General features: G+C 33.0%; 3 protein-coding genes across 4 annotated transcripts; 1 reads left to right on the top strand and 2 right to left on the bottom strand.

Annotated features, from left to right (window-relative positions):
- Positions 1-7,142: 7,142 nt before the first annotated feature.
- Positions 7,143-14,682, top strand: LOC25497608 (protein DOWNY MILDEW RESISTANCE 6). 2 transcript variants are annotated; one of them, XM_039828316.1, is made up of 4 exons: positions 7,143-7,400; positions 7,791-8,041; positions 11,233-11,554; positions 14,275-14,682. In XM_039828316.1, the coding sequence occupies exons 1-4, from the start codon at positions 7,200-7,202 to the stop codon at positions 14,356-14,358; spliced, it is 858 nt and encodes a 285-aa protein (XP_039684250.1). In that variant the 5' UTR covers positions 7,143-7,199; the 3' UTR covers positions 14,359-14,682. The 2 variants fall into 2 exon arrangements, with proteins under 2 accessions (XP_039684250.1, XP_039684249.1); XM_039828315.1 differs by lacking the exon at positions 14,275-14,682 and adding an exon at positions 13,660-14,088 and having other exon boundaries at positions 7,146-7,400.
- Positions 14,683-15,608: 926 nt separating this feature from the next.
- LOC25497607 (protein DOWNY MILDEW RESISTANCE 6) lies at positions 15,609-19,030 on the bottom strand. Its single transcript, XM_013592226.3, has 4 exons — positions 18,768-19,030; positions 18,167-18,417; positions 16,794-17,115; positions 15,609-16,084 (listed from the first exon to the last, which is right to left on the bottom strand). The coding sequence occupies exons 1-4, from the start codon at positions 18,972-18,974 to the stop codon at positions 15,851-15,853; spliced, it is 1,014 nt and encodes a 337-aa protein (XP_013447680.1). The 5' UTR covers positions 18,975-19,030; the 3' UTR covers positions 15,609-15,850.
- A 3,179-nt stretch (positions 19,031-22,209) lies between these two features.
- Positions 22,210-25,827, bottom strand: LOC25497606 (protein DOWNY MILDEW RESISTANCE 6). The gene is made up of 4 exons (XM_039828104.1): positions 25,478-25,827; positions 24,744-24,994; positions 23,018-23,339; positions 22,210-22,599 (listed from the first exon to the last, which is right to left on the bottom strand). The coding sequence occupies exons 1-3, from the start codon at positions 25,682-25,684 to the stop codon at positions 23,018-23,020; spliced, it is 780 nt and encodes a 259-aa protein (XP_039684038.1). The 5' UTR covers positions 25,685-25,827; the 3' UTR covers positions 22,210-22,599.
- Between the last annotated feature and the right edge of the window lie 88 nt (positions 25,828-25,915).

The following is a 25,915-nucleotide window of genomic DNA, read 5'->3' as shown; positions in this document are numbered from 1 at the left end:
ACAGTTGTTGCGGCTTGAGTCAAGGCGGTACTAACAGGAGTCAAGTTTGCCCCTGAGATTGGGCCATTGCTGGTAGTACCAGAGGTGCCTGCACCTGTATTAGCAGTATAGTACGGTGGAAGTCCGTAAGGATACCCAGGTGGCATGGTGAAGCGGGGATCAGTTGTTGCAGTAGGAATCACATTTGCAGCTGCAGAAACTACAGGAGCTGGTTGTTCTTGAGCAGCCAACAGAGCAGTCATAGCATCATGAGCTTTGGCCAATTCCTCCCTTAGAGATGCCAATTCGGTACGGAGCTGCGTGTTCTCTTCCACCATAGCCTTTTTCCTTCTTCTGTATTCTCTGGTTCGATCGATTCTGTCAGGTTCGTAGACCTTCTGAGCACGAGCCACTTTTCAAACTGTGGCAGAGGAACCAGGAGGTAGTGAGCACTTAGAAGCCTTTGTGACCAATGCATGATGCATATGATGCATGATATGCAAATGCAAATGCAAAAGACTTCTTTTTTCATCGAAGGATTTTTAAACAAATTAGAAATCTTGCAAATAATCAAAACTACATAGTATTTTCAAAAGGAAGACTTTGAAATTTCAGCAAGATAAACAAATGAAGCCCTCAAGCATAGGAAGTAGTCGGAGAATCATCGGACTCGGAATCTGAATCACAGTATCTGGCAAAGAAGTCTCGTCGTCCTCTGGCTCTCTTGGAATCCCTCATAAGCAGCTCGTCTTTCTCTTCCAATTCCCTCCGGACCTTAGCTAGTTCCTTCTTCAACATCAGGTTCTCATGAGTCTTCTGCTCATCTCTACCATCCAAAGTCATGATTAGATTCTCAGCTTGATTGTACCGAGCTTTCCACACTTGCTTCTCACGACTCTCCATAGCTAGATGCTCCTGATACATATCCTGAGTCGTGGGGAGTAGAGGTAGAGGCATAGATGGAGCAGATGAAGACACGTATCTCATAGCTGGATAAGGCATACCAATCTCCTCAGCTCGATCTATCACCCACTGAGTATAGGCCTCATGAGCAACACCGGATCTCACACCTAGATGCTTCACACTCTTCCTTCGAACCTTGGACCAAGCATCCATGAAAGCTTTCCTTTGTCCGGTAGGAGCATTCGTGTAGAAGAAAAACTCTGGAGATGTAGCAAGATTGATGGGCTTCGACTTCATAGGGAAACCAAACTGTCTCATAGCAAGCTCGGGGTTGTAGTTAATTCCTCCACGAGTACCAAGAAGAGGTATATTGAGAAAGTCCCCACAACCCATAATGATTTCCTTCACCTGAGCGGCAGGAGTGAGCCAGACGACCTCATTAGGAGTGAGGGCCATAATCCGCTACGAGTAGGACCAGTTCTCCGAGTTGTCATGGAAGGAACTCGGAAGGTGCGAAATAAACCACCTATACAAAAGAGATATGCAGCAAAGAATATACCCACGGCCCTTGAGAGTCCTGTCATGAATGGCGTGGTAGGTATCCGCTAGCAAAGTAGGAACCGGGTTCTTGGAATGGAAGACCTCGATAGCATTCATGTCCACGAAGTTGTCGAGGTTCGGAAAGAGAATGAGCTCGTAGATAAGCAAAGCAAGAATAGCCTCGAGTGTATCCTGACAAGTAGTACTGAGATTAGCCTGCTCAAGAAGATACTTCGAAGTGAACCCCCGGATGTGAGACTTGGTAATAAGATGGTTGGAGACGTCGGAAGTCTTGAGGTAGAGATCCTTAGCAATAACTAGAGGAGTAAGAGAAGTCCCGGGACCGGTGAAAGGCGTCTTCTCGGCTATAGGTAAACCCACTAGATTGGAGTAAGCCTCGAGAGTAGGAACCAACTGGAAGTCCGGGAAAGTGAAGCAACGGAAGCTCGGATCATAAAATTGCACTAGAGTGTGCACTAGCTTCTCTTCCACATCGGTTCGGAGCAAAGTAAGCAATCCCCCATACCGGAGTCGGAACCCTGTTTGACTCTTGACCTTGAGTGCCAACTCTCTTAAACTGACCAAATCCACTTCCTTGAACTTGTAGCACTTAGTCTTCTTCATACCTGTGATTATTTACAAAAATTTCCATTTGTTTAAGCCCTTCGATGAATGCATGAAAAATGTTTATGCATGAATGCATGTATGCATGATTGTTTTTTTCAATTACAGAGAAAACATGGAGGGTTGAGATTAAAGTCGAGGAGCCACGGGCGGACACGGTGCCCGGTAAACTAAGGCTTAGGATAATAGTAACCAAGGTTCTAATCAAGTTCCCAAACTGCAACCTCTCTTACGTATATCATGGTAGCACGGGACAACGTCCGTTCCATGTTTATTCGCAAGAAGGTCTAGTTTGAGTGTAGTATCGCGTGACGACTAAAACTCGAGACAACGCTCGGTTTAGCCACCGCACTACGTCCTAAAAAGGTCAGGGATGGGTTTGGTAACTACGGTCCATAGCATCGTCGAACAATTGAAAGCAAAGTGCCTAAGCATGACAACACACGCCGACAATATTACTTCCAAAATGCCTCAGCTATGTGAGATTGATCGCATAATCAAATACACGAGGCAACCCTCGGATCGAATTGTCGATTATATCTCTACCTAATCATAAGTTCACTCAGCCCGGGTATAGGACTTTTGATATTCTCACCCCACACGTCAAATGAAAATAAACAAGTATTCACATATGTAAGCAATAAAACAAAGCGTAAATATAAACTAAGGAAAACTAGGCGTGACCCGCTAAAAGTGTCCCCAGTGAAGTCGCCATTTCTGTTATCGCGATTTTCGGGTGTCAAGTCATAAATTAGGCTTGAACCTTTCAATCTTTGATATTCTCTATTTTTTCTTGGGAAGGGCAAAATTGAGAAAAAACCCTTAGATTCGAAGTTCGGGGGTCGTTTTCACTATGGGAAGGTGTTAGGCACCCGGAGCGATTATGGTACTCCATAAGAACCGTTCTCCTAAGTTTATTTCTACGCTTTATTTTTATTGCCTACTTATTGAAAGAAAAGAAGTTTTATTTGAGTGAAGAATGGGGGAGAGAAGATGATTGAGATCTTATTTTTATTTGGAAAATGATTTTTGAAGAAGAGGAGAGAAGCCGTAAGGCATAGAAGAAAAATGTCGAATTTGATCTTTATTTTTATTTCACAAAAAGGCATTGGAGTTTTGACTCCAAAGTTTGTTTGAAAAATTTAGCCTATTTTGAAGAAGAAATTTCACTAGGCGTCGAATTCCTAAACATACACCTAAATCGATAATCATGCAACGTGTGTGCGAGTGTCGGTGCTTGTGTCGGTGTACATTATTAGAGATAGTCCATAGTCCGTTACATTTTGTCCTAGTATACATTCTATGGTCTTGCGAAAATTAAAATGGAAACTAAACTATCTAAAATATTACACCATTTATCATATGAATAAAAGTAAAAAAAAATGGCTAAACTAGTGGAAATAGAAATGGAATGGTGAAATGCTCATGAGATGAATGAAACAAAGGGTGAGATGATTAGTAAAACAAAGCATAGAATAATAGAAGTGCACAAAAAATAATATTGAAAGGAAAGACATAAAAGAAGCAAATAAAGTGGCAAAATGTGTGTGAAGATGGACATAAAACTCTAGCACATGTATGACCCATAATCCCTTTATTTTGGCGTTTTTAGAGATCTTGCTTTGTGTAAAAAAAATGAAAAAAAGATGGGACATATTTTATGCTAGAATTTATGGCGCACTTTCAAAACATTTTGACACTTTATTCACTAATGAAAATGCATACAAATTGCAAGGTGAAGAGGGAATTAAAATTGATATACAAAAGCAGCAAATTGCACATATAATCAGCAGCAAAATCATCACAAAATTGCACTCCAAGAAGTCATATCACATGTCAACGCTTCATGAGGAATATTGCACTAAAAAATGCACATACATGGACCAAAAATACACTAATTGAACAAAAACATCACATGTGATCTTTATCATATTTTTTTAGTTGAAAAGCATCACAAAAATATGAGAATCCACCAAGAATCATGTGATATTTTTTGTGCAATTTTTAGAGTATTTTTCAAACATGCAGAGGTTCAATTAGTAAAGAAACAGGGTGCAGATAGCAAAAAAAAAAAAATAACAAAAAAACGAAAAAAAACTAGGCCCAAACCCATGCTGCTGGAGACGGATCAGGTGGAGAGCACAGGGACCGTTGGATCGATCCAGGAATTAAAATCTAGATCCAACGGATGAGAAAGAAAGGAAAGAACCAAGAATAAACCGGTTCGGTTCAGCAGCCTATATATAGGTGTGAAAACCGGTTTTTCTCATTTTTCTTCTCCTCTTTCTCTTTCTTCCCTCAATCTAGTGAGAGAAGCTCTCACTTCTCTCTAGGATTTCCGGTCACCTTCTCCGATTCACATGGCTTTTCCGGCGCGGCGGACGGCGGTGGCGCCTCCGCGCCGGAGTTCGAAACTTCTCCGATTCAAAAACTTTTTACGTTTTTGGACATCCTTTTTTGCATACTACTCGAATCCGAGCTTAGATTTTTCAAAGGAGTTTTGAATCGGAGTAGATCTAAACTTGAACCTTGATGAAAAAAAAAAGATTTAAGAAAACGGAAAAGAAGAGAGGGAGAACGACGGCGGTTACCTCTTTGGCACTTCGAACTCACGATTGCAGCGGCTCTTGGCTTGGCGTTGTTGCTTCGTGTTCTTCGCGTGTGCGCTTCGTTGCTGTTGCTTCGGCTTCGATTGCTGTTGCTTCGGCTTCGATTGCTGTTGCTTCAGCTTCGTGTGCTTGCGTTTCTGTTGCTGGCTTCGATTGCTTGCGTTTTTTCGATTCTGTCCTCTTCTCCTTCCTCTGTACAGATTCGATTTTCCCTTCCTCTTCTCCCACCGTGATCGGTGCTTGAGTTCTTCACTTCCGGTGAGGAATTCGCACCTTGTATTGCGGTGGAATCGATTCAATGATGAAGATTCGTACACGAATCTCTGAGAATTGATGATGAATTTCGGTTAGGGTTCTTTGTGTTCTTGAGAAATTTTTTTGTTTTGATCTAACAGAAAAGAGAGAGAAAGTGAGAATCTGTTTTTTTCTTTTTTGGTGATGTGTATTGCCATTTTTTTGGATCTGTGCAGAAAAAGTCTATTTATAGACTGCCATGTGTGATTCTGGACCAATGAGAAAAGGACATCTGTTTTGGGACCTTTCTGCAAAAAAAATGAAATTAAAGGACTGGACAGCAAATAAGAAAAAAGGACTAAGAATGCAATTTTTTAAAGAGTAGTGGACTGAAATGCAATTCTTGAAATTGTTTGATGGACTAAAATGTAATTAAAAAATAAAATTGAATTAAAATTGGTAAATTGGGCAAAACGTAAAGTGAAACCAAAAATAAAATCAACAAAAGGACTAAAATGAACCAGTTCCAAAAATGAGGTATTTTAAAATACCTCTCTGCCGAAATTTTGACAGGAAAAGACCAAAATGCCCCTAGGGACTAAACTGACTCAAACTGACTCAGATGCAATTTTTGAAATGATTTTTAAACAAAGACTCAACAAAGATTTGTACAAACAAATTGAAAAGACTCAGAGACAAACACAGGGATTAAAATGGGTTCCACTGCAGGAAATGACCAAAATACCCTTTTGTATGATTTTTGAAATAAAATGCAAGAAAATGTAACGCGACGTTTCAGAGAGTTCTTAAATGACTTGTAATGCAAGAAAAGACAGACAGAGGCAGTAAAATATGTTTTAAAAAGAGAGTAAAGATTCAGAGAAAAATAACAGAGAATTGACAAACATCAGTGTTAAAAAAGAAATTTGTACGAGTATTTTTAGGTCCAAAATCAGGGTATAACATACATAAATTTGAAAAATTAAGATATCATTCTTTAGAGTCTTTCTGAAGAGAGTAGTGTCAACTTGACCTCTTTTAAAATCGTTTTCTAAAAGAAAATTACTCAATCTATCATACCAATTACCAAGCTCTGGAAGCTTGTTTCAGACCATATATAGAGTGACAGTTTAAGTTTAAAAACATACTCTGGGTGTTTTAAATCTTCAAACCCAAGTGGTTGCTTGACATATACTTCTTCAGATATGACATCATTTAAGAATGCACTCTTAACATCCATATGATACAAAATGATATCATTATTAACATCATATGATAGTAGTAATCTGATTGCTTCTAATCTAGCAACAAGTGCAACAGTTTCAAAATAATCAATACTTTCTAGCTGACGGTAGCCTTAAGCTACAAGTCTAGATTTATTACTTACCACATCACCTTTTTCATTAAGCTTGTTTTTGAAAACTCATTTTGTTTCAATGATGTTCTTATGAGATGGCTTAGCAACTAAGTCTCAGACATCATTTCTCTAAAATTGATTCAACTCTTCTTACATTGTCACAATGCATCCATCATCTGAGATTGGTTCATTAACATAGGTAGCTTTAATCATTGAAAGCATTCCCAACATTGAGTGTTCATCTCTGACTGCATATATTGTCTTTGTTTCCAACGATTATAACTTCTTGATGTGAAGACTTGTACTTGAAAGTTCTTTTAAAATGTGTTGCTTCTTGTGAGCCATCATAAGCTTCTTCAGAGTCTTTGATATCTAATCCCAACAATTTTATCTCTCAGTTTTTGTTTCCAATTTAATTCTTAGATCTCTTCATGTACCATCAATATCCTTTTTCTATTCTTTTTTTTGAAGAGATATCCTTTTTCTATTCTTAAAACTATAATAATTAATGAAAGATATATCGACATCACATGACTCTTGTACATAGGAAAACTCTAGATGCATATGTTTTAACCTCTAAATTTGCAAGCATGTGTATTTCCCTAGTTTTTATTAAAGTTGGTGATGATGGGTGAGCTGGTGGCAATGTTAATTTTAGTAGACTTCAGAGTCATATATGCTTGTATTTTTTTATTTTTTTTGGAGATGACTTGTGCTTGTTGTGATAGAGTTAACTGTAAAGTTTCCACATGTACCTTCCTTATTATATATATTTATTACTAAGTAGGTAATGCCTTTTATTTTTTTATAGTCTACAAGTGTTCATCGATAAGACTTAATTTTAATGTTTCTTTAAATAATGGAATATATTAACTTAAACTTTATGACTTTACACTATAAACATAGAAAACACATTTAAATAGACACATTCAGAGAACCTAGGCATTGAGAACATGGATAACATGCTTGTCTCTAGCTGGTTTCATCTTCATTCAACTGTGCCTTTATCGTATGTGCAACCGCCGGAAAGTAGACCCGGCACGGCGTCCGTGATTTCCGGCAAGTCAATCCCGGTGGTGGATCTTGGGAGTCATGACCATGCTGAAACATTACTGCAGGTTTTGAGAGCTTCTGAGGAGTATGGATTTTTCCAGGTTTGTACTTTAAGATTTTGGAAACCTTACGTTTGAATATTTCACCTATATGGTTTTAATTAGAAATGTTTTTTTTTTTTTTTTATTGTATACAAAATTAAAAATCTCCTATATAAAAAAAAGAAAAATTCTCCAGGATGGTGCAAAATAAAATATATAAATAGATAAGAGGGTTCTAAATTGTGGTCCATAATTAAAATTGCGACTAGAAATGATAAAAATTCCCTAAAAAAAAAATAAAAAAAAAAGTTTTGCTGGTGAACTTTTTTTATGACAAATTTTCAAATGAACTTTAATTTGGAAGAAAATTCTAGAGAATTTTGATTGAATCATATATATATGTTTGTCGTTATTTAATATGAAAAACTTGTGGATTTATTTATTTATAAGGTTGTTAACCATGGAGTTTCTAAGGAGTTGATGGATGATACAATGAACATTTTCAAGGAATTTCATGGCATGCCTGAATTAGAAAAGATAAGTGAAAGTTCAAAGGACCCTAATGGAAGTTGTAGACTCTATACAAGTCGTGAGATTAATAATAAAGATTTTGTTCAGTATTGGAGGGACACATTAAGGCATATTTGTCCACCTTCAGGTGAATTCATGGAGTTTTGGCCACAAAAGCCTTCAAGATACCGGTATATCTACATATCCTTTCTTCTATTTTAACTTTTTTGTTTTTTTTTCGGTTTAACTTTTTTGTTTAAGGGTCATGTTAACTTGTACCCTTAGGGCACATGTTATGCATAAATATCTTTTGTTTAATATTAAATTTTTTAAACAGTAAATTAACACAATTTTCGATATAATATTTTTATTAGTGGAATCCTTAACATGTGTTTTAAGGGCACAAATTAAAATTTCCCTTTGTTTAAATAATAAATCCCAGTGCATGATGGTTATAGCTGTTAATTAATTGTTTAGTTACGGTTCAGTGCTCAATGTTTTAAATAAATTTTTTATACTTTTTTTATTTGGAAACTTACTTTTTTAGGAAACTTATTTGGAAATTTACTTGTTTACCTTGAGCACAAAACATATTTATTTATTCAAATTGATAGAGTATATCAATACAATACAAATTTAAAGTCACTAAAAATAAAAGGGAGAAATCCGCGAACAATCTCACAATATCCATGTTAATATCATAAAACTACATAGTACACGTGCCTGCAAATATGACTATATTCAAGACCCCGAAATACTTATGTCTCCAAATCTACAACGTTGACGACGTCAAAGTCATTAATTGAACTTGCACTTGCTCAAATCTATTTTTTGAACGTGAATCAAATAAAAATTGTACTAAGATGGGAAATAAAAAACATCGCACAAAGACGGAAAATCAAAACAAACAAAGTCGTGCAAACATGACGAAATCACACACACAAACGAAATAAAATTGACCATAAATCACCCATGTTTCGTTATCAAGAATTAAAAGTGGTGATGGCTAGGGTTTGTGAAGAAAAAAAGAGTGAGATAATTCTTAAAAATGTCACACTTATCTGAAGTTCGGTCATGAGGTAAATAAAGTTTGATTAAAAATTGTTTTAGCCAATAATCAAACTATGTTTCTACTAAATAGTTCATCTTTTTTGGAGCTCATTAACCATAAAACCAATTGTTTAGTCTAAGATTTGACTTTATAAATTAACATAAACCACTAATATTTGCCTAATGATATATAAGAAATAGAGATGATCTCCAACTTGGACTACGACTAGGGTTGAGAATAGGCCAGGCCGACCTACAAGGGCTTATGACTTGGCCTGTTTAAGCCTGACCTGACCTGTTTATTAAAAAGGCTAGGCTTAGACTTTTTAAAAAGCCTATTTAAGTAAATAGTTCAGGCTTAGGCTATCAAAAAAGCCTATGAAGCCTAATAGGCCGGTCTGTTATTGCATGTTAGGCTTCATAGTGGACTTTTTAAATAGGCTTTAAAGCTTTATAGTGAAATAGGCTTTTAAGGTCTTATAGTAGTGATAGACAAGTCTTACACTGAAATAGGCTTTGAGACATATTAAACCTATTTAAAAGTAGATAAAATGGAATGTTTAGTGACTTTAATAGTAAATAGGCTTGTAAATAGGCTTTCAGGCTAGGCCAGACTTTTAAATAGGTCAGGCCAGGCCAAAAAATAGGCCTATGAAAGGCCATAGGCCAGGCTCAGGCCTGCAAATTTTTTCGTAGGCCAGGCTCAGACCTATCAAAGCCTGGCCTGGCCTGGCCTATTCCCAACCCTAACTACGACTAATCATTCATTAATCATTGTATAAATTTGTTTCTATTTAATAATGTTCTTCAACAGTTTTTATTTCTTTTGGCCTTCACAAATTGCAATTTATTTAATCCTTGAGGTCTAGGTCAGATTTTTAATCAAATGAATAAATTAAAATCCTTGATAACGATCAAGATAATATAGTTTTTTTCAATTCGAGTCAGAGATGCTTGATGGTGGAAGGTTGATGTGTTCCCAGTTGACAAATACCACCTCTTTCCTAAAGATTGATTGTGTGTTTTCTTAAAGTTGATTGTGAAAGTTATAGGTCACAATCAAACATTTGATTCAATCACATTCTTAGTAAAATCATACCAAAATACGTTACTTCTATGGTTAGCTAGAATAGTATAATTTTGAAATTTGTCTATTATTCACTTTATTAATTTCTTAAATATGAAATAGTTGATAATGCAATTTCTAACAATTACTTTTTTTCTCTAAAAAAAAATAAAACTACTTATTTTGGTTGAGCTCATCTTAGAATACATACATTGTATATTAAATTAATTGATTGTGATGTCTCAACAAACTCTCCACACATGAGTCATAAATAACAAATTGTATGATAAAAAAAACTAGTGTTATATTGATACTATAAAATGCCATATAATAAAATAATGAGGGTTATATTTGCCCTTTCAATTATTCTTCCATACAACAATGCAGGAACTTATGGTTCAAATTAAAACCTTATGATACCGTTGCATATAGAATGTGACTATATATTGTTGCATATTATAGAGTGCCATATGCATGGTTATGATTAGTACCATTGGCTGCATGAAATTAACAACACCCACATGGCTATACTTCTTCGTACGTACAAATAATCAAGATCAATCTGCAAGTAAGAATGAATAATAATTGAGCATATATTAACTAACTACCTACCAACTTTAAGAATGGGAAAAAGCTGCATGCAAGTTTCCAAAGTTTTGTTTTCAATTATTTTTTTTTTGTTTTTTATTTTTATACAAACCACTAAAAGATGGTCCAAAATACATCCTTACCATTTTTAATAAAAAATAACAAACAAATAAAATGTTTAAGTAAAAGACAGAGGGAGTAGCTCAGTTTTTTTTTTTTTACCTAGCTATGCGCAGATCAAATTGCATGTAGAAACCAGTATTGTAAGAATGTATGAGAAAAAAATAATTAATTAAATATGGACACATTAAATTTTTTTTTTTTGAGAGAAAAAGAGAAAACACATTCATTTTTTTTTATATTTCTTTGAAAAATATTGATTTTGTTTAATATTATTATATATTATTATCTATATTATTATTATAAAGGATCTATATTATTATTATAAAGGTCATGCTAACCGGTGTCCCGGAGATATCGGTCTACATTTTCCCTTTTTTTTTTTTGTGGTGGCTAGGGTTTGAACTCCGAATCTTGCATATATTATGCATTGTCCTTACCAACTGAGTTAAGCTCACGATAACGCATTTCCCATATTATAACTATAATTATCATATTTTATAGTTGAACTATTAATTCAATCATTTTACTAACATTTTTATATTGCACACTTTCCAGTGAAATAGTTGCAAAATATACACAAGAAATGAGAGCACTGGGGCTTAAAATATTGGAGTTGATATGTGAAGGGTTAGGACTTGACCCCAAATATTGTTCTGGTGGACTTAGTGAAAGTCCATTATTGTTAGGGCATCACTATCCACCTTGTCCACAGCCAAGTTTAACTTTGGGAACACCCAAGCACAGGGATCCTAACCTTGTTACCATTCTGTTTCAAGAAAATGATATAAATGCTCTTCAAGTATTCAAAGATGGGGAATGGATTGTTGTTGAGCCAATTCCATATGCTTTTGTGGTTAACATTGGGCTTCTTTTGCAGGTATTCTCTCCCTTTATAAAATATAAACAAAATAACTACTTACTTTCTCCTATTTTGAATATAAACAAATAATTATAATTTTTGGTCTTAAATAAAAGTGAATTTAATTACTTTTACTTTGTTTGATAATATCATTCTTAAAACACCCATCCGTTAATATTTGTTTATTTACGAATGACAGTTTTTTTCCCAAAGAAAGTTCCTATGAAGGGTACATTTTAAAATACCATTACTTTTTTTTGAAGGATAAAATACCATTACTTTGTTTATCAGATTAAAAAAAGTTATTTGCACTTAACTAATTTTCTTATAAGTCTTCCCTAAAAATAAAATTCTTATAAATAAGTCCGAAGTTAATTTTTAATGATAAAGACAAGAAGGATAATTTATTATTAATGTTGTGAATTCAGTAACTTTAAATCTCACATCAATGAAATTTAAATACGTGAGAAAGGTATTAATGGTGTCAAGTAACCACAAGCAACAACAATATATCTAGATCTGAATCTCGTAACCAAGTGTAAAGCAAATCCACAATCGAACCATATAATAACAAGATAAAGAGGGTAGAGAAAAGAGAACAGCACATCAAAAATATTTACCCTATTCAGTCCAACAATGATTTGCTATGGGGGAGAGATTTATCTCTCCAATTCACTATCAATGAGTTCTTTACAAAGAGATACAAAAGGTTTACAATAAATTATCTTCAACAAACTATCCAAGAACAAACCTAATTTCTACTCTTTTCCTAATCTCCTCCCATAAACAAGAGACTCAATGATTTCACCCGCCCAATGTGTTTTCCATTTGTTTCCCAACTCTTAACCTTTGATTTCCTGAGGATCTTCTCTTTTGGTTACCCAAGACTCACCTAAGTTTATCACAAATGACCCTCATTTGAAGTGTTTACCAATCCAATGAATCTCTCTCCAAAAGGCACCGACCCTCTCCCAAGAGCCCCCTCTTTTGGTTCTCAAAGATTCACATCTTGAAGTTTTGAACATCACCTAAAGACCCTCAACCTTTAGTATTTAAATACCCTAAAAGTCCCCTCCTTTGGTATCCATGAGATTCACTAAACTTGCTCATCAAATTTGTCAAAGGATGCTTATATACTGTTAAGATTCAGGCAAAACCACGCAACGATTTGCCTAAATTGTTTCACGATTAAGCTCGTATGTAATACTGTATTGTGCCCTTAACCAAAAATCATGTCATGATTTGCTTCCAAAAATACACCTATATCGTGACTTGAAAATCATGTCACGGTGCCAAAATCTTATCACGGTACCAAAATTGTGTCACGATTTCAAACTCCCAGCACACTAATTTTGAGTCATTTGTTCAACAATTAAGATAATTAATTATTCACATTTACCCTTGTTAGTTTCATTTAAAGTTTAGATTCATTACCTACATTATTCCTCGTTTCATTTAATTGGATCAAACAAACACTTTTGTGTTACTTAAGTGGTAAGAGCGTAGTCTTATAACTTCACGATACTAAATTTATATCAATTTAGCGATGGCTGTAAAATATCATTGGTACCACTTTGATAATAAAAAAAATTCTCCTTCCCCAATTCTAAAAAATGGATAAAAAGAATGTATAAAAAAAAATGTATAAATTATAAAAAGAAGAGTCATTAATTTTGAAGGACATTTTGGTATACTATCATTGATAAAAAAAAAAGAGTTAATTTTGCTATAAACACTCTATTTAATATTCATTCTCTTATTGGATAAAACTTGTATGAATTTCACATTTTATGTTGAATTCATTTCCAAAAAAAATTGAAGCATGCATTTCATCCAATAATAAAGTTGATGTTATCCATGTCAATATTAGCAATAATGCTCTTCATCTCTTTGAATTCAACTAAGTATAAAATCGAGTAATTAATTAGAAAATAAACATATAATGAGCTATCCATGTACAAGTCTTGATATTTCTTGAAAAAATATACAAATTTTGACATGTTAGAAAAATCTTTATAAGTTAAGTATTAGTAACAATAACAAGTGATTGAGCTCAAATGGATATTGAACATATCAATAACAAGTGATATTGAATTTAAATTTTTTCTCTCACTAATGTGTAGATCATTAGTAATGGAAGGCTGATAGGAGCAGAGCACCGTGTTGTGACAAATTCAGGCACTGCAAGAACCACTGTTGCCTACTTCATCCGTCCAACAAAAGAAAGTATTATAGAACCAGCAAAACCTTTGACATGTTCTGGTGCTCCTCCCATATACAAGCCTATAGCATTTGATGATTTTTTGAGAATATTCATGACAAAAGGCCCTGATATTGAAACATTCCTCTAGTTTGTGTTTGATTTGCTAAAAATAAGAAACTGCACAAGACAACTCTTATTGTACTTTGATTTAAAATTGATTATCAAGTTAGAGAAAACAAAGGCAAAAGATCGAGTTCTCGTGAGTTTAGCTCAATTGGTATTAATTAAGTCACGTGACAACGTTTTGTCTCAAGTATATGATATTTATAATACTCAAATATCTTTTTTATTTTTTTATTAAGAAAAATATTTTCTCTCTATCCGACTCGGTCCTCTGCGCTGATTAAGAATAAATACTAAATCGCTCGAATTAGGCCTGCAAACAAAAAATAATTTTTGATTAGATTTTATAAACAAAATTGTCTCATGCAGACAAAAAAAGATCACATGTATATTTTTTGGTCGTGTTAATCAGGAGGCGATTGGTTTTGGTTTATTTAAGGGGTTTAAAGTTAGAGACTCTGAGCTAATGATTTATAATCTCCATGGAAGCGAATGATACTCTAATGTAGATCAAGAATCTATGCATGTGGCGTCAGGTTTTCTTAATTGTAATGAAGGTTTCCTCCCTTTTCAATACCTTGGAATACTTCAGGATGTTTTCTACTTTGCAACCTATGTTGCAGGTTTAAAATCTAGACTTACTTATTGGCTTCATATATGTTAGATTCAAATGTATAATGGTACTCGTTTACTTGTTTTTGAGTAGTATTCCAAACTTCTATATCTCATATTGTAAGATGGCAACTATAGTTTTGAATTATTGGTGGATGGATGTTATTGGCGGATAACTGAGTTTTGGAAGAAGATCCTTCTTATCAAATATGGTGTTGAGGAAGGTCACTCTCCTTAGATAAGTGTCAACTGAATGTCATTTTACCTATATAAATCATGACACTTATATTGCAAGAAACATCATAAAAATCCTTGAATTATTGTAATTATTAGAATACTAATACTCATTCCGTCCTAAATTATATGTCGCTTTACAATACCAATGAAACATTAATGTTACTTTTCCTATTATATCCTTAACTATTTATTATTCCCTCTTCTTTCAATTCTTTCATTCATCTTTCGCATATCATAGTAAGGGTAATTTTGCAAAACAACTCATAATATCTCTTTCCCACAAAAAATTAATTACATTTCTTAATACGTGTGAAATTCCCAAAACGTCATATAATTTAGGACGGAGAGAGTATTATATTAGATTTAGTGTACCTTTACCATGTAATCCAACAGAATGTGCATCAGTTCAAATAAGAATGAAAGTTCCAAGAAAGCACCTTAAAATCACGACTTTTGCCTAGAGAACCACATACATATTAGCGCAGCGTAAGGTTTCTTGTAGTGCAAGCAAAACAGAAATTAGGGTTTCAATGGAGAAGATGAAGTTGGTTATGGAGGTTAAAGTTTGTTGGAGAGAGAGAGATAGAATATTGAATTGAAAATTTTATTCACACTAAAGATTGTGTTACAAGCAAGTATAGAGTAAGTCTTCTGTAACTAATTAAAATGAAGTTTATCCAAAATAACAAATTAAACTCTTAAGTGTTTGTTAAGCATGATTATGGATTAAAACACACAAACTAATAATACTCACCCAAGAAAGACAAGTCAGAATCTAAAGCTTTGAAATGGGTGAAAATCTATCCATATCCACAAAATATATCCATATCCTCTCAAAATATATTTGAGTAAAAATAGTGAATGAATTTAGATAAAAAAAAATTAATAAATCGGCCATCACCAAATGTCTATCACTTATTTAATTTTTCCAACAGTATATGATATAAAATTACTCTAAGTGAAAGACAAATTAATTCAACTCAAGACCAAGAGAGGAAGGTTGCACATAACTGTTTGGTCATAAATAAGACCTTCATAAAGTCAAAAACTACAAGATAAATTATTCATTTGCTTGGATACCAGTCCAACAACTTATTCATGATTACTTGTATATTTCCTCAGGCACAAAAATTAAATTTTTATAAGCGGAATTCAGCTTCAAAGTAAGGACCCTTGTTCATAAAATTCTCCAACAATTCTCCAAATGGCATGGATGGATATATGGCTTGTGAAGTTGAACTTGCAAGAGGCTTTGCAGGTCCTATGATTGCATCTTTTTTTGGGTTAATGAAATAGGCAATAGTGTGCCTATTAGGGCTTGAATTTGTTATAACTCGGTGTTCAGCACCAATAAGCCTTCCATTGGTAATTATCTATATCAATCATAAAAGAAAGTTCAATTTTGTCATACAAAAACTTATTAAAAGATGTTAACTATAAGAAGTTATCAAATTTGTTTTCCTAATTTTCTAAACGTGCAAAAATAAGTTCATAAACTCATTTACACTTCAGAAAACTATAATACTTCAAACTTTCATTGTTGCTTAACATTATTAATTAAATTACATTCAAAAGTATTTATACATATGGTTTCTAATTAATTTTTTTTTTTCTTAATCCTTCAATTCTCAATGGAAAGAGTTTAAAAAAATTTGTAAGGCGATCAGATAAATAAAGTCTAGCAAAAAATTATCTATCTAAAGTTCAGACTTCGATCCTCTCAACCGATAATGAAGATAAATTGTTTCTAATTTGATTACATACTAATTAATTATTTACTAAGTATGTTGAATTTCTAATTTGTAATTAATAAACATTCACACTACAGTAAAAAAATAGAGAATTCATATCTACTTAATTAATTAATACTCGATCAAAGTTTACTTATCTCTTCTCTAGAAACCAGAGGATTAAGATTAAAAAAATTAAAACAAATAGTTATACAAATTTAAATCATGCATTTTAAAATAAAAAATTATTTAAATATCAGGTAGATTTTTCTAGATAAATTATATGGATTCAACTTAAAAAAAGACTCTATCTATTGATATCAAATACTAAGTTAGATGAAGAAACATGTACCTGAAGCATAAGCCCCATATTAACAACAAAAGCATTAGGAATTGGCTCAACAGGAATCCATGCCCCATCTTTCAAGACTTGAAGTGCAGTGATATTTGGTTCTTGAAAAAGAATGGTTAGAATGTTTGGATCTTTGTGGCTTGATGCTCCCAATGTTAAACTTGGTTCTGGACAAGGAGGGTAGTTATGAGATATAAGTACTGGATTAGCACTTAGTTCTTCAGAGAAGTAATTAGGGCTTAGTCCCAACCCTTCAGAAATCAGATCCAAAATTCTCAGCCCTAGTGCTCTTAGTTCTTGTGTATATTTTCCAACAATTTCACTGAAAAAATATCAAAAATTAATGTTAATGAATTATTAAAAATATAACACAGTATGATCCCTTTAAAAATATTTGTTCAAAAATTTTAAAAAGGCTAAACTACACTTTTTGACCCCTAAGTTTTAAAAAGTTGCGATTTTTGCCCTCTATTAAAAAAAATTACAATTTTGGCCCCTTTCGTCACAAAAAAGGGGCCATAATCGCAACTTTTTGAGAAGATAAGGGGTCAAAATATCATATTTCCCTTATGTTAGGGGTCAAAAGAACATATTTTCCTAAACATGGGGTCACTTTTATCCTTTTTTTCACAGGAGGCCAAAATCACAAGTTTTTGAAACTTAAGGGGTGAAAAGTGCACTTTAGCCTTTTAAAAAAAAAAATTGGACCAATGAGACCTCTGCCTTGCTTCTCTACACCTTAACATGGGAAAACCAATTTGGTTTGCTTACTTTTTTTTTTTTTTATTAAAACTAGTATATGATACAACAACCGACTAATCCAAGGAAATCATCCCACCGTTCACTCGTGGGGGTTCTATTTAAAGTTAAAGTAAAGCTTTGAAGGGATTGACCCGACGAAATTGATACGAAAGAGAATCGAATATGAGACCTTCAAACTCTAAGATCTTAATTCAACCTTAAATGAGTTTTGTCTTTCTTACTTTAATTTCTTCAAACATAAAACAAATTTAGTGAAGTTTTCAGTTGTTTCCATCAATTAATGTTTAAACAAGTCAATCGTTATGAAAATTATTATCATAATCCTCCGATCACGTAACACATTACCTTATAAGTCTAATTTATAAAAAATGTCAATTAACCAAATCATCGGATCCAACACAAATTAATTTTCAACTATGTAACGTACACATTCAAGCAAAATAAAATATATTCTATTATAAATAGAATAAAAAATAAACTTTGAAATCCAGACGTCTTAGCTCAACTGGTAAAATGCCGAAATTGTTAGGCCCACTTGTGTGTATGATTTTATAATGGCTTCGCCATTTCATCTACCTACTAAAAAAAAAATTTAACTTTGAAAAATTTACCGGTATCCCTCTGGTTTCTCAGGCCAATATTCAGTAAATTCTCCAGAAGGTGGACAAGGGTGTCTCAATGAATCCTTCCAATACTTAGCCACATCTGCACAATTCCTTCCACTGCTTGTATAGAGTTTACAGCTTCCATTTGGATCTTTTGAACTTTCAATTAACTTTTCATTGGCAGGCATGGCATGAAATTCTTTGAAAATTCTTAATGTATCATCCATTAATTCCTTAGCAACTCCATGATTCACAACCTAGCATTACATTAAGCACAAATATAACACGGATTAACATAATTAATTTTTATATGATCGATAATTTTTGTTAAATCGTGAATCCTCAACGACAATCAAATACTATTTCCTCGAGATACACATTTCACATGCATGCATGTATGCACATATTATATATTACTAGAAAAATTGTAAATCATGATGAAAAAAATAAAATTGTCCTTTAAATTTGGCATCTCTAGCGCTTTTAGTGACGGAGTTAGAGATAAATTTTGTTTGTTTCCATCGCTAAGATTCAGTCGCTATTTACTTTCTAAAAGTATATAGTTGAGAAGGAAAAACAAAAACTTATGCAAATGAAAATTTTGAACCTGAAAAAATCCATATTCCTCGGAGGACTTAACGATGTTTCTTATGATATCATCACGATCATGTCCTCCAAGATCAATCACTGGAATTGTCTTAATAGTGGACAAAACAGCATTGCAAGGTTGTCTTTCTGCTGGTTGCACATAAGATTCTGGCACAGAAGAGTGAAGATTGTACCAGGTAGACACGAGCTTGCCATCCATATTCATAATCCTTAATTAGTGTACCTTGGAGCTTGAGTAGCATGCACACTGTGCTTATGAAAATGTCAAGAGTCAAGACACTACAATATATTTATTTAGTAAAATATTTTCCCCTAAAAAAATTATTTATATAATCTATGTATCTATTAATATTTTTTCGAAGGGATGTATCTATCAACTTCTATATTATTAATAACTATAATAAGAATAATTTTCATTTTGTTGGTCAACAAAAAAACTATAATAAAATTTCCAAAAAAAAAAAAACTGTAATAATAAAATTCATTTGACCTATTGATTACTATTACATATTAAATACAATGTATTTTATCAAGAAAAGTAAATACCATGTAATCGTTGTTTTGACTCAATGTACTACTATATAGAATGTATTAAACACTGATAAAAAAAATTAGTATACTTTTTTAAATGTTAATAACTTTTAATTATTTTTAAATAATTGTATTTGAAAGTTCAAATTAATAACTGTATTTTCATTTCTCCGTTAAAAAAAAATAAAACTATGTTTTCATTTCTTTAAACATTTTCTTTAAAGTTAAGAGTACACTTAATATGTAATAGCAATCAGCAGAGTATAAAATGGTCCTTATATTTTTCAAATAACAAATAGAAAAATTTATACTATTGAAAAGTGATTTCATAGTAGTAAAAACGAAATTAGTTATTATTTATTGCATATAATCACGACTTAATTAGATATGGAAAGTTGTGTAATGATTTCTTCTCTTCTTCGATTAGATATTATCCTGCATGCGCATACATCCAAGGTTTTTAGACAGAGATTCATAATTAATTAGTTTGCTTTTCTTGTGCTTTCTTTCTTCTTTTAATAAAAAAAAAACAAGAAGAAGAAGAGGTATGCCAACAAAAAAAAAGTTAGAGACACAATCAATTATATTTGATGTTAATCGACAATCAATCACACGTAACGATCACAATGTGATCAGCAGGTGCAATCAGACTTTGGAGGGATAAACCTAGTTAACCGAGATTTATAACCCCACAGGTAAGGATCACCATGTGATCAGCAGGTGCAGTTTTCAACCTTATAGGTTAGTCACGTCTGTTTCATCACTTGTATAGTCTATCTAAGATAAATAAACACGACATGAATTTTATTTAATATCCAACAATATAAATAGGGGGATTCAAAGAATCCTAACCGCTGCTTACTTTTCTGCAACCAAAATCAAGTAAACTTGCTCTCTTGCAAACAGATAAAAATTGTAACTCTCTAACCATATACTCTTTTATTATATCGTCAACTTAAAAATAAGTGTTCGAATTGTTTGGACGAAACGACAATCCTTGTGGATACGATACTCTACTTACACTTTATTACTTGGTAAATAATTTGGTACACTTGCCAAATCCACACATCAGGTTTTTCGCACCGTTGCCGGAGATTGTTAACATTTTCGACTAAGCAATTAAAATTACTTATTTTCTATCTTTATTTTTCTGTCATTGATTTTTCAGTCATTTATTTTTCCGCATTTTATTTTTCTATTTTCAAAAATTCAAAAATACAAAAAAAAAATTCAAAAATACCAAAAATATTTAGTCCTAGTTGAGTCATTTTTTTTAGAGTCTAGTTTATCATTTAGTTTATTTTAGCCGTTATTAACATAATTTATTTTTCTGTTTTGCATTTAATTTATTGTTTCCATTTAGTACGAACCATTTTTCTTTTCTTTTTGTTTTTCTATTTAGGAATTAACCCATTTTATTTTTGTTCTTTATTTTTTTAAGTCTTAGTTTAGGTTATTATTTCGCATTGCATTAATTTAGGGAGTCGTAGTAAAAATAACGGTTGTTATAATATCTACATTAGATCGAGTCTAGTTTTAATTAGGTTATTTATTTAGAGTCAGTCCAATTTAATTTTGCATTTAGGATTAATTTTAGCATTTAGTAATAATAGTTATAGAGTCTTAGGATTTATTAGGTATTAACTATAGTAGTTAATTTAAATCGAGTCTATTAAACATAGAGTCTATTGAGCCTAAGTGAACAATCGTTAAAAAGTAAGATCAATTATAATTAGGAATAAACTTTAAAATCGTCATAAGTAGGTATATTAAGTCTGCATTACACACGAGGCATTTTTCTTTGATGCCTTGAGCCTTTCTAGCCACCCTTTTATATTCTTATTATCCTTTGTGAAATCAATTTGAGTCTCTACATGAAAATTTCTTTTCTGTTACTTAGTGACGAATCATGTCACATTCCTTAACTCTAAGATGAACTCATGTTTGTTTTGTTGGATAATTATTTAATTATATGTCGTTTATTTAGTTATTTTCTATTCCCCATTTAGTTTAGTTAGTCTAGGTTTATTTCTGTAGCAAGCGCAATCCTAGATTAGATACTTAGGTTCTGACAGGGCCTAACATTGTTATTACTATCTGGATGCTTATATCTTGATATTTTTGTCCTTATACTAGTAACTAACTGTCTAGGAAGTAATTAGTTAATAACTAGCGAAGGATACCGAAAGAGAGTTAACCCTAGTAGTAAGTACTTAGGAGGTGAGATTACTAAAACTGCGTAAAATCTGATGAACCTAGGAGGTAACTAGTTCGAGATGAAGGAAACAAGCGGTTAGTTGAAGGAAATAAATAGAAACCTAATGGAACCATTCTTCTTGACCCTTGGTAAGGTAGACGCTGATAGGGTTGCCCTTTTGTAAAACTATCGAGAGGGGGAGTGTGAGTTGAGATACCTAAGATTCATGGATGGGCTAACCTAATGCAACTTTGGCACTTCATAGCCTCGGGGAAAAACTGGAGGCCAATTTAAGTCCATGCTTCAATTACCTTTGAATTAACAAGACCCTACAAGTAAAGATCACCGTATGACCAGCAAGTGCAGTTAGCCATCGGAGGGATAGACTTTAATCAACTAGGAGAGTAAGACCCGGACGTAATGATCATCATGCGATCAGCATGTGCAACTTGATGACCAATTAGGGTAGAAACATCTCATGGCCTCGCCACTTTAATTTCTGTAAGAGAAATTTAGAGAACAAAATAAAGATATACTAAAAAAACAAAAAGAAATAACGAGGGAAATTTAGAGAGGCAAAACATAAAATTTCTCTCTAATTTCGTCACGAAATTTTATGATGGGAAAATTTATGAGGGATTTCTTTTTTCTGTCACTAATTTCCCTTACTAATTTTGCTTTTTCTCTTATGATATGAAATTTCAACTTAAGACCATGAGAAATATTGCCTATTACTAATTGACCATAAGCTCTTGATAAAGTCAAATTACAAGATAAATTATTCATAAACTTGAATATATCTCCAACTTATTTATGAGTCCATGTACATTCTTCATGTACAAGTAATAAAAGGAGTTTACATTAATGTTTATAAATGCAGTTCATTTTCAAAGTTAGGACCCTTGTTGTATAAATTCTCCAGCATTTCTCCAAATTCCATAGATGAGTATATTGGTGGTGAAGTTGAACTTAAAAGAGGCTTGGCAGGTCCTATAATTGCTTCTTTTCTTGGATAAATGAAATAGGCTATAGTGTATCTACTAGTGCTTGAATTGGTTATAACTCGATGTTCAGCACCTTTGAGCCTTCCATTGCTAATTATCTATATCAATAGTAAGAAGTTGAAATATTTTTCATACAAAATATTTAGGTCAAATGCATCTAAAGGTTATTTAAGTTTTTCATTTTTTCCAAAATCGTCCTTTAAGTTTCAAAAGTCTCAAACAAATCCTTTTAGTTTTTGAATCGTTTCAAACATTCTTATTGTAGATAGCATAGTTGGTAATTGCTTCCTTGAAACTTAAAGGACGACTTTGGGAAAAACGAAAAACTTAAAGGACCTTTAAATGCATTTAACCAAACATTTATCATAATGAAGTTTAACTTGGTTCTTAGTTAATTAGTTATGTTATGGTGAGATAATTATCTCACCAATTTTCATGGTGAGATAATTAGTTAGAAACTTTATTCTTACTCTCTTAATTCTATTATTAATTTTTTTTCTAGTAGTGAATACGTACCTAAAGCATAAACCCCATGTTAACTACAAAGGCATTCGGAATTGGCTCAATAGGAATCCATGCACCATCCTTCAATATTTGAAGTGCTGTGATCTCTGGTTGTTGGAAAAGAATTGTTAGAATGTTTGGATCTTTGTGTTGTGGTGCTCCCAATGTTAAACTTGGTTCTGGACAAGGAGGGTAGTGATGAGATATCACTACTGGGCTATCACTCAATTCTCCAGTAAAGTAATTTGGATTGAGTTCCAATCCCTCAGAAATTAGGTCTAAAATCCTCAGTGCCAATGCTCTTAGCTCTTGTGTATATCTTCCAACAATTTCACTTCAAAGTGAAAAAAATAATAATCTTAATTAAATTATAAAATTTATGCTTAATTACAATTTTGATCACCTTATTTTCACCCACTCACAAAATGGGTCCTTGTGTTTTAAAATCAACAAGCCTTTCTCATATTTTTTAGATTTTTTAACTTATTGATAAATCATATTTACAGTAAAAAGTTTAAAAGGTTTTCTAGTAATTTCATGGTTGTTGATGATTTCGCATCATCATTTATGAGTCAAAAAATATGAGGAAGGACCTAAGTTGAATGATTTTGAAATGGAGGGACCAATTTCACAAATGAGTAAAAACAAAAGGATCAAACTTATAATTTATCTTAAAATTTACGTAAATAGAATTTAAATTATTAAAAATATAACTATAATATATACTACATTAAAATTATTCGTTTTGCTGGGTAATAATTTTATAATTGATGTCAAAATCAAACTAACTCAATATGGTGATAATACTCATTTTGTCTTAAATAATACCCATTATATCTTAAATTATAAGTCGTTTTAGAGAAAAAAAACTTGTTTTAAATTATAAGTTGTTTCACAATATCAATGAAGCATTAAATACTATTTTTCTTAATATAACTTCAATTTACAACTATTTCTTACTTTTTTTTTCAATTCTTTAATTTATCTTTCTTATATCATTAAGATAATTTTGTAAAATGACTTATAATTTATCTTTCTCATACAACATTAGTTATATTTTCTAATTTGTGTGAAAAGATCAAAACATCGTATAATTTGAGATGTTGAGAGTTTATTTTTTTGAAACGGCAAATATTATTCACGTCAAGGGAATGCAAGGTGCACAACAAACTCGCGGATAGAAAAAACAGAAGACATACAAAGGGTGCCGCACATACACGGAACACCCTGAACCCAAGGTATCAAACAGTGAGGCCGAGATATACTTGTAAAGGGCGAGCATACCCCTGCCTCACCCCCGAAAAACCCAAGGAGCACTGACCCAACAGCAGCAGCACAGAGCCGGAACAGAACACAGAGAAAGGGTCTAAACAGAGAAACCCCAAACCCCACAGACTTAGATGCCGCAGACTGCCTAGACCAGCCATACCCAAAACGCAGCGGCACACAGCAGCACAACTACAGCAACTACCGGCCCAACTACCAAAACCCACGACACCCAACTGCACATGGCAACACAGCAACAGCAGCTGCAGCTCTGCTAAAACACATCCAAGATTCCAGCCACACCTACCTCCTCCCTTCTCTCCCAAGACACAAAATCGAATTCCAACTCCACTCAAAGAAAAGGCACACCGGGATATTGAGAGTATGTATAGATATAATTATAAAAATGATTAAAAAAATTAGAAGAAAAATAACTAAAAATTAAAAAAATGTGAAAAACTAGAGAATTTACCGGTATCCATCTGGTTTCTCAGGCCAATACCAAGTGAATTCTCCTGAAGGTGGACAACGGTGTTCCAATGAATCCTTCCAATACTTAGCCACATCATTAATGTTCCCCCCACAACTTGTATAGAGTTTGCAGCTTCCATTTGGGTCTTTAGAACTTTCCCTAACTTTTTCATTGGCAAGCATGGCATGAAATTCTTTGAAAATCTTATATGTATCATCCATTAATTCCTTAGCAACTCCATGGTTCACAACCTACCATCAAATTAAGAACATATACAACAAGATTAACGTTTGCATGATCATTCTATCAAATTATGGTCAACTCATTTATGTATCCTCGACCAGCAGTCAAATATTAATCCCTCACGATACACATATATTTCCTCCGATCACATTTATAAGACAAAAACAACTTTTGTTCATCGAATAATCAATGTATCTGGTCTATATAAATGTTAGAGACATTAGTTATTGAATGAACCAAAAAAGTTATTTTTTCTTCATAAATGTAACCTGAGAAAGTAAATAATAGTGTATATATAGGCGTAAACAACGACGGAAAAAAATAAAATTGATCCATAAATTTGCCGTCTCTAACATTTAATTAACGAAGGAATTAGAAACTAATTTTGTTTTTCTCTCTCTATTATTCCGTCTTCATTTCAACTTTTTTCTACTTGCATGCGTAGTTGAGAAGTAAAAACAAAAAACAAAAGGCAAATGTAAAATTTGAACCTGAAAAAATCCATATTCCTCGGAGGCTTTGATGATGTTTCTTATGATGTCATCACGATCATGTCCTCCAAGATCAATCACTGGAACTTTCTGGTTAGTGGACAAAACATGTACAGCATTGCAAGGTTGTCTTTCTGGTGGTTGCACATAAGATTGTGGCACAGAAGAGTGAAGATTATACCAGCTAGACACAAGCTTGCCATCCATATTCTTAATCCTTAATTAGTGTACCTTAGAGCTTGAGAAGCATGCACACTGTGATTGTGAAATGTTGAGAACACTGCGGATGTGTGTGTGTAGCTTCTCTAAATGATATGAGTTCAAATTGTGATCTATGCCAGCCCAAGAATATGTCTACAGTGCATGCAAGACAAATTGCATTTTCCATGTATTGACAAGTTGGAAGATGCATGAGAAACAAGTGACATGTTACACATT

The sequence above is a fragment of the Medicago truncatula genome, chromosome 7 (genome assembly GCF_003473485.1).
Source record: "Medicago truncatula cultivar Jemalong A17 chromosome 7, MtrunA17r5.0-ANR, whole genome shotgun sequence".
Lineage (NCBI taxonomy): Eukaryota > Viridiplantae > Streptophyta > Magnoliopsida > Fabales > Fabaceae > Medicago > Medicago truncatula.
Note: the sequence above shows the minus strand (reverse complement) of the source record. Positions and strands in the feature narration are given on the sequence as shown.

Excerpts from the sequence above, each read along its gene's own strand:
- LOC25497608 (XM_039828315.1), top strand. The coding sequence starts at position 7,200 with ATGGATAACATGCTTGTCTCTAGCTGGTTTCATCTTCATTCAACTGTG. Across the intron at positions 7,401-7,790 it reads AGGAGTATGGATTTTTCCAG|GTTGTTAACCATGGAGTTTC; the intron begins GTTTGTACTTTA and ends TTTATTTATAAG. Across the intron at positions 11,555-13,659 it reads ACATTGGGCTTCTTTTGCAG|ATCATTAGTAATGGAAGGCT; the intron begins GTATTCTCTCCC and ends ACTAATGTGTAG.
- LOC25497607 (XM_013592226.3), bottom strand. The coding sequence starts at position 18,974 with ATGAATATGGATGGCAAGCTCGTGTCTACCTGGTACAATCTTCACTCT. Across the intron at positions 18,418-18,767 it reads AGGAATATGGATTTTTTCAG|GTTGTGAATCATGGAGTTGC; the intron begins GTTCAAAATTTT and ends ATGTAATGCTAG. Across the intron at positions 16,085-16,793 it reads ATATGGGGCTTATGCTTCAG|ATAATTACCAATGGAAGGCT; the intron begins GTACATGTTTCT and ends TGATTGATATAG.
- LOC25497606 (XM_039828104.1), bottom strand. The coding sequence starts at position 25,684 with ATGGATGGCAAGCTTGTGTCTAGCTGGTATAATCTTCACTCTTCTGTG. Across the intron at positions 24,995-25,477 it reads AGGAATATGGATTTTTTCAG|GTTGTGAACCATGGAGTTGC; the intron begins GTTCAAATTTTA and ends ATTTGATGGTAG. Across the intron at positions 23,340-24,743 it reads GAGAAACCAGATGGATACCG|TGAAATTGTTGGAAGATATA; the intron begins GTAAATTCTCTA and ends TTCACTTTGAAG.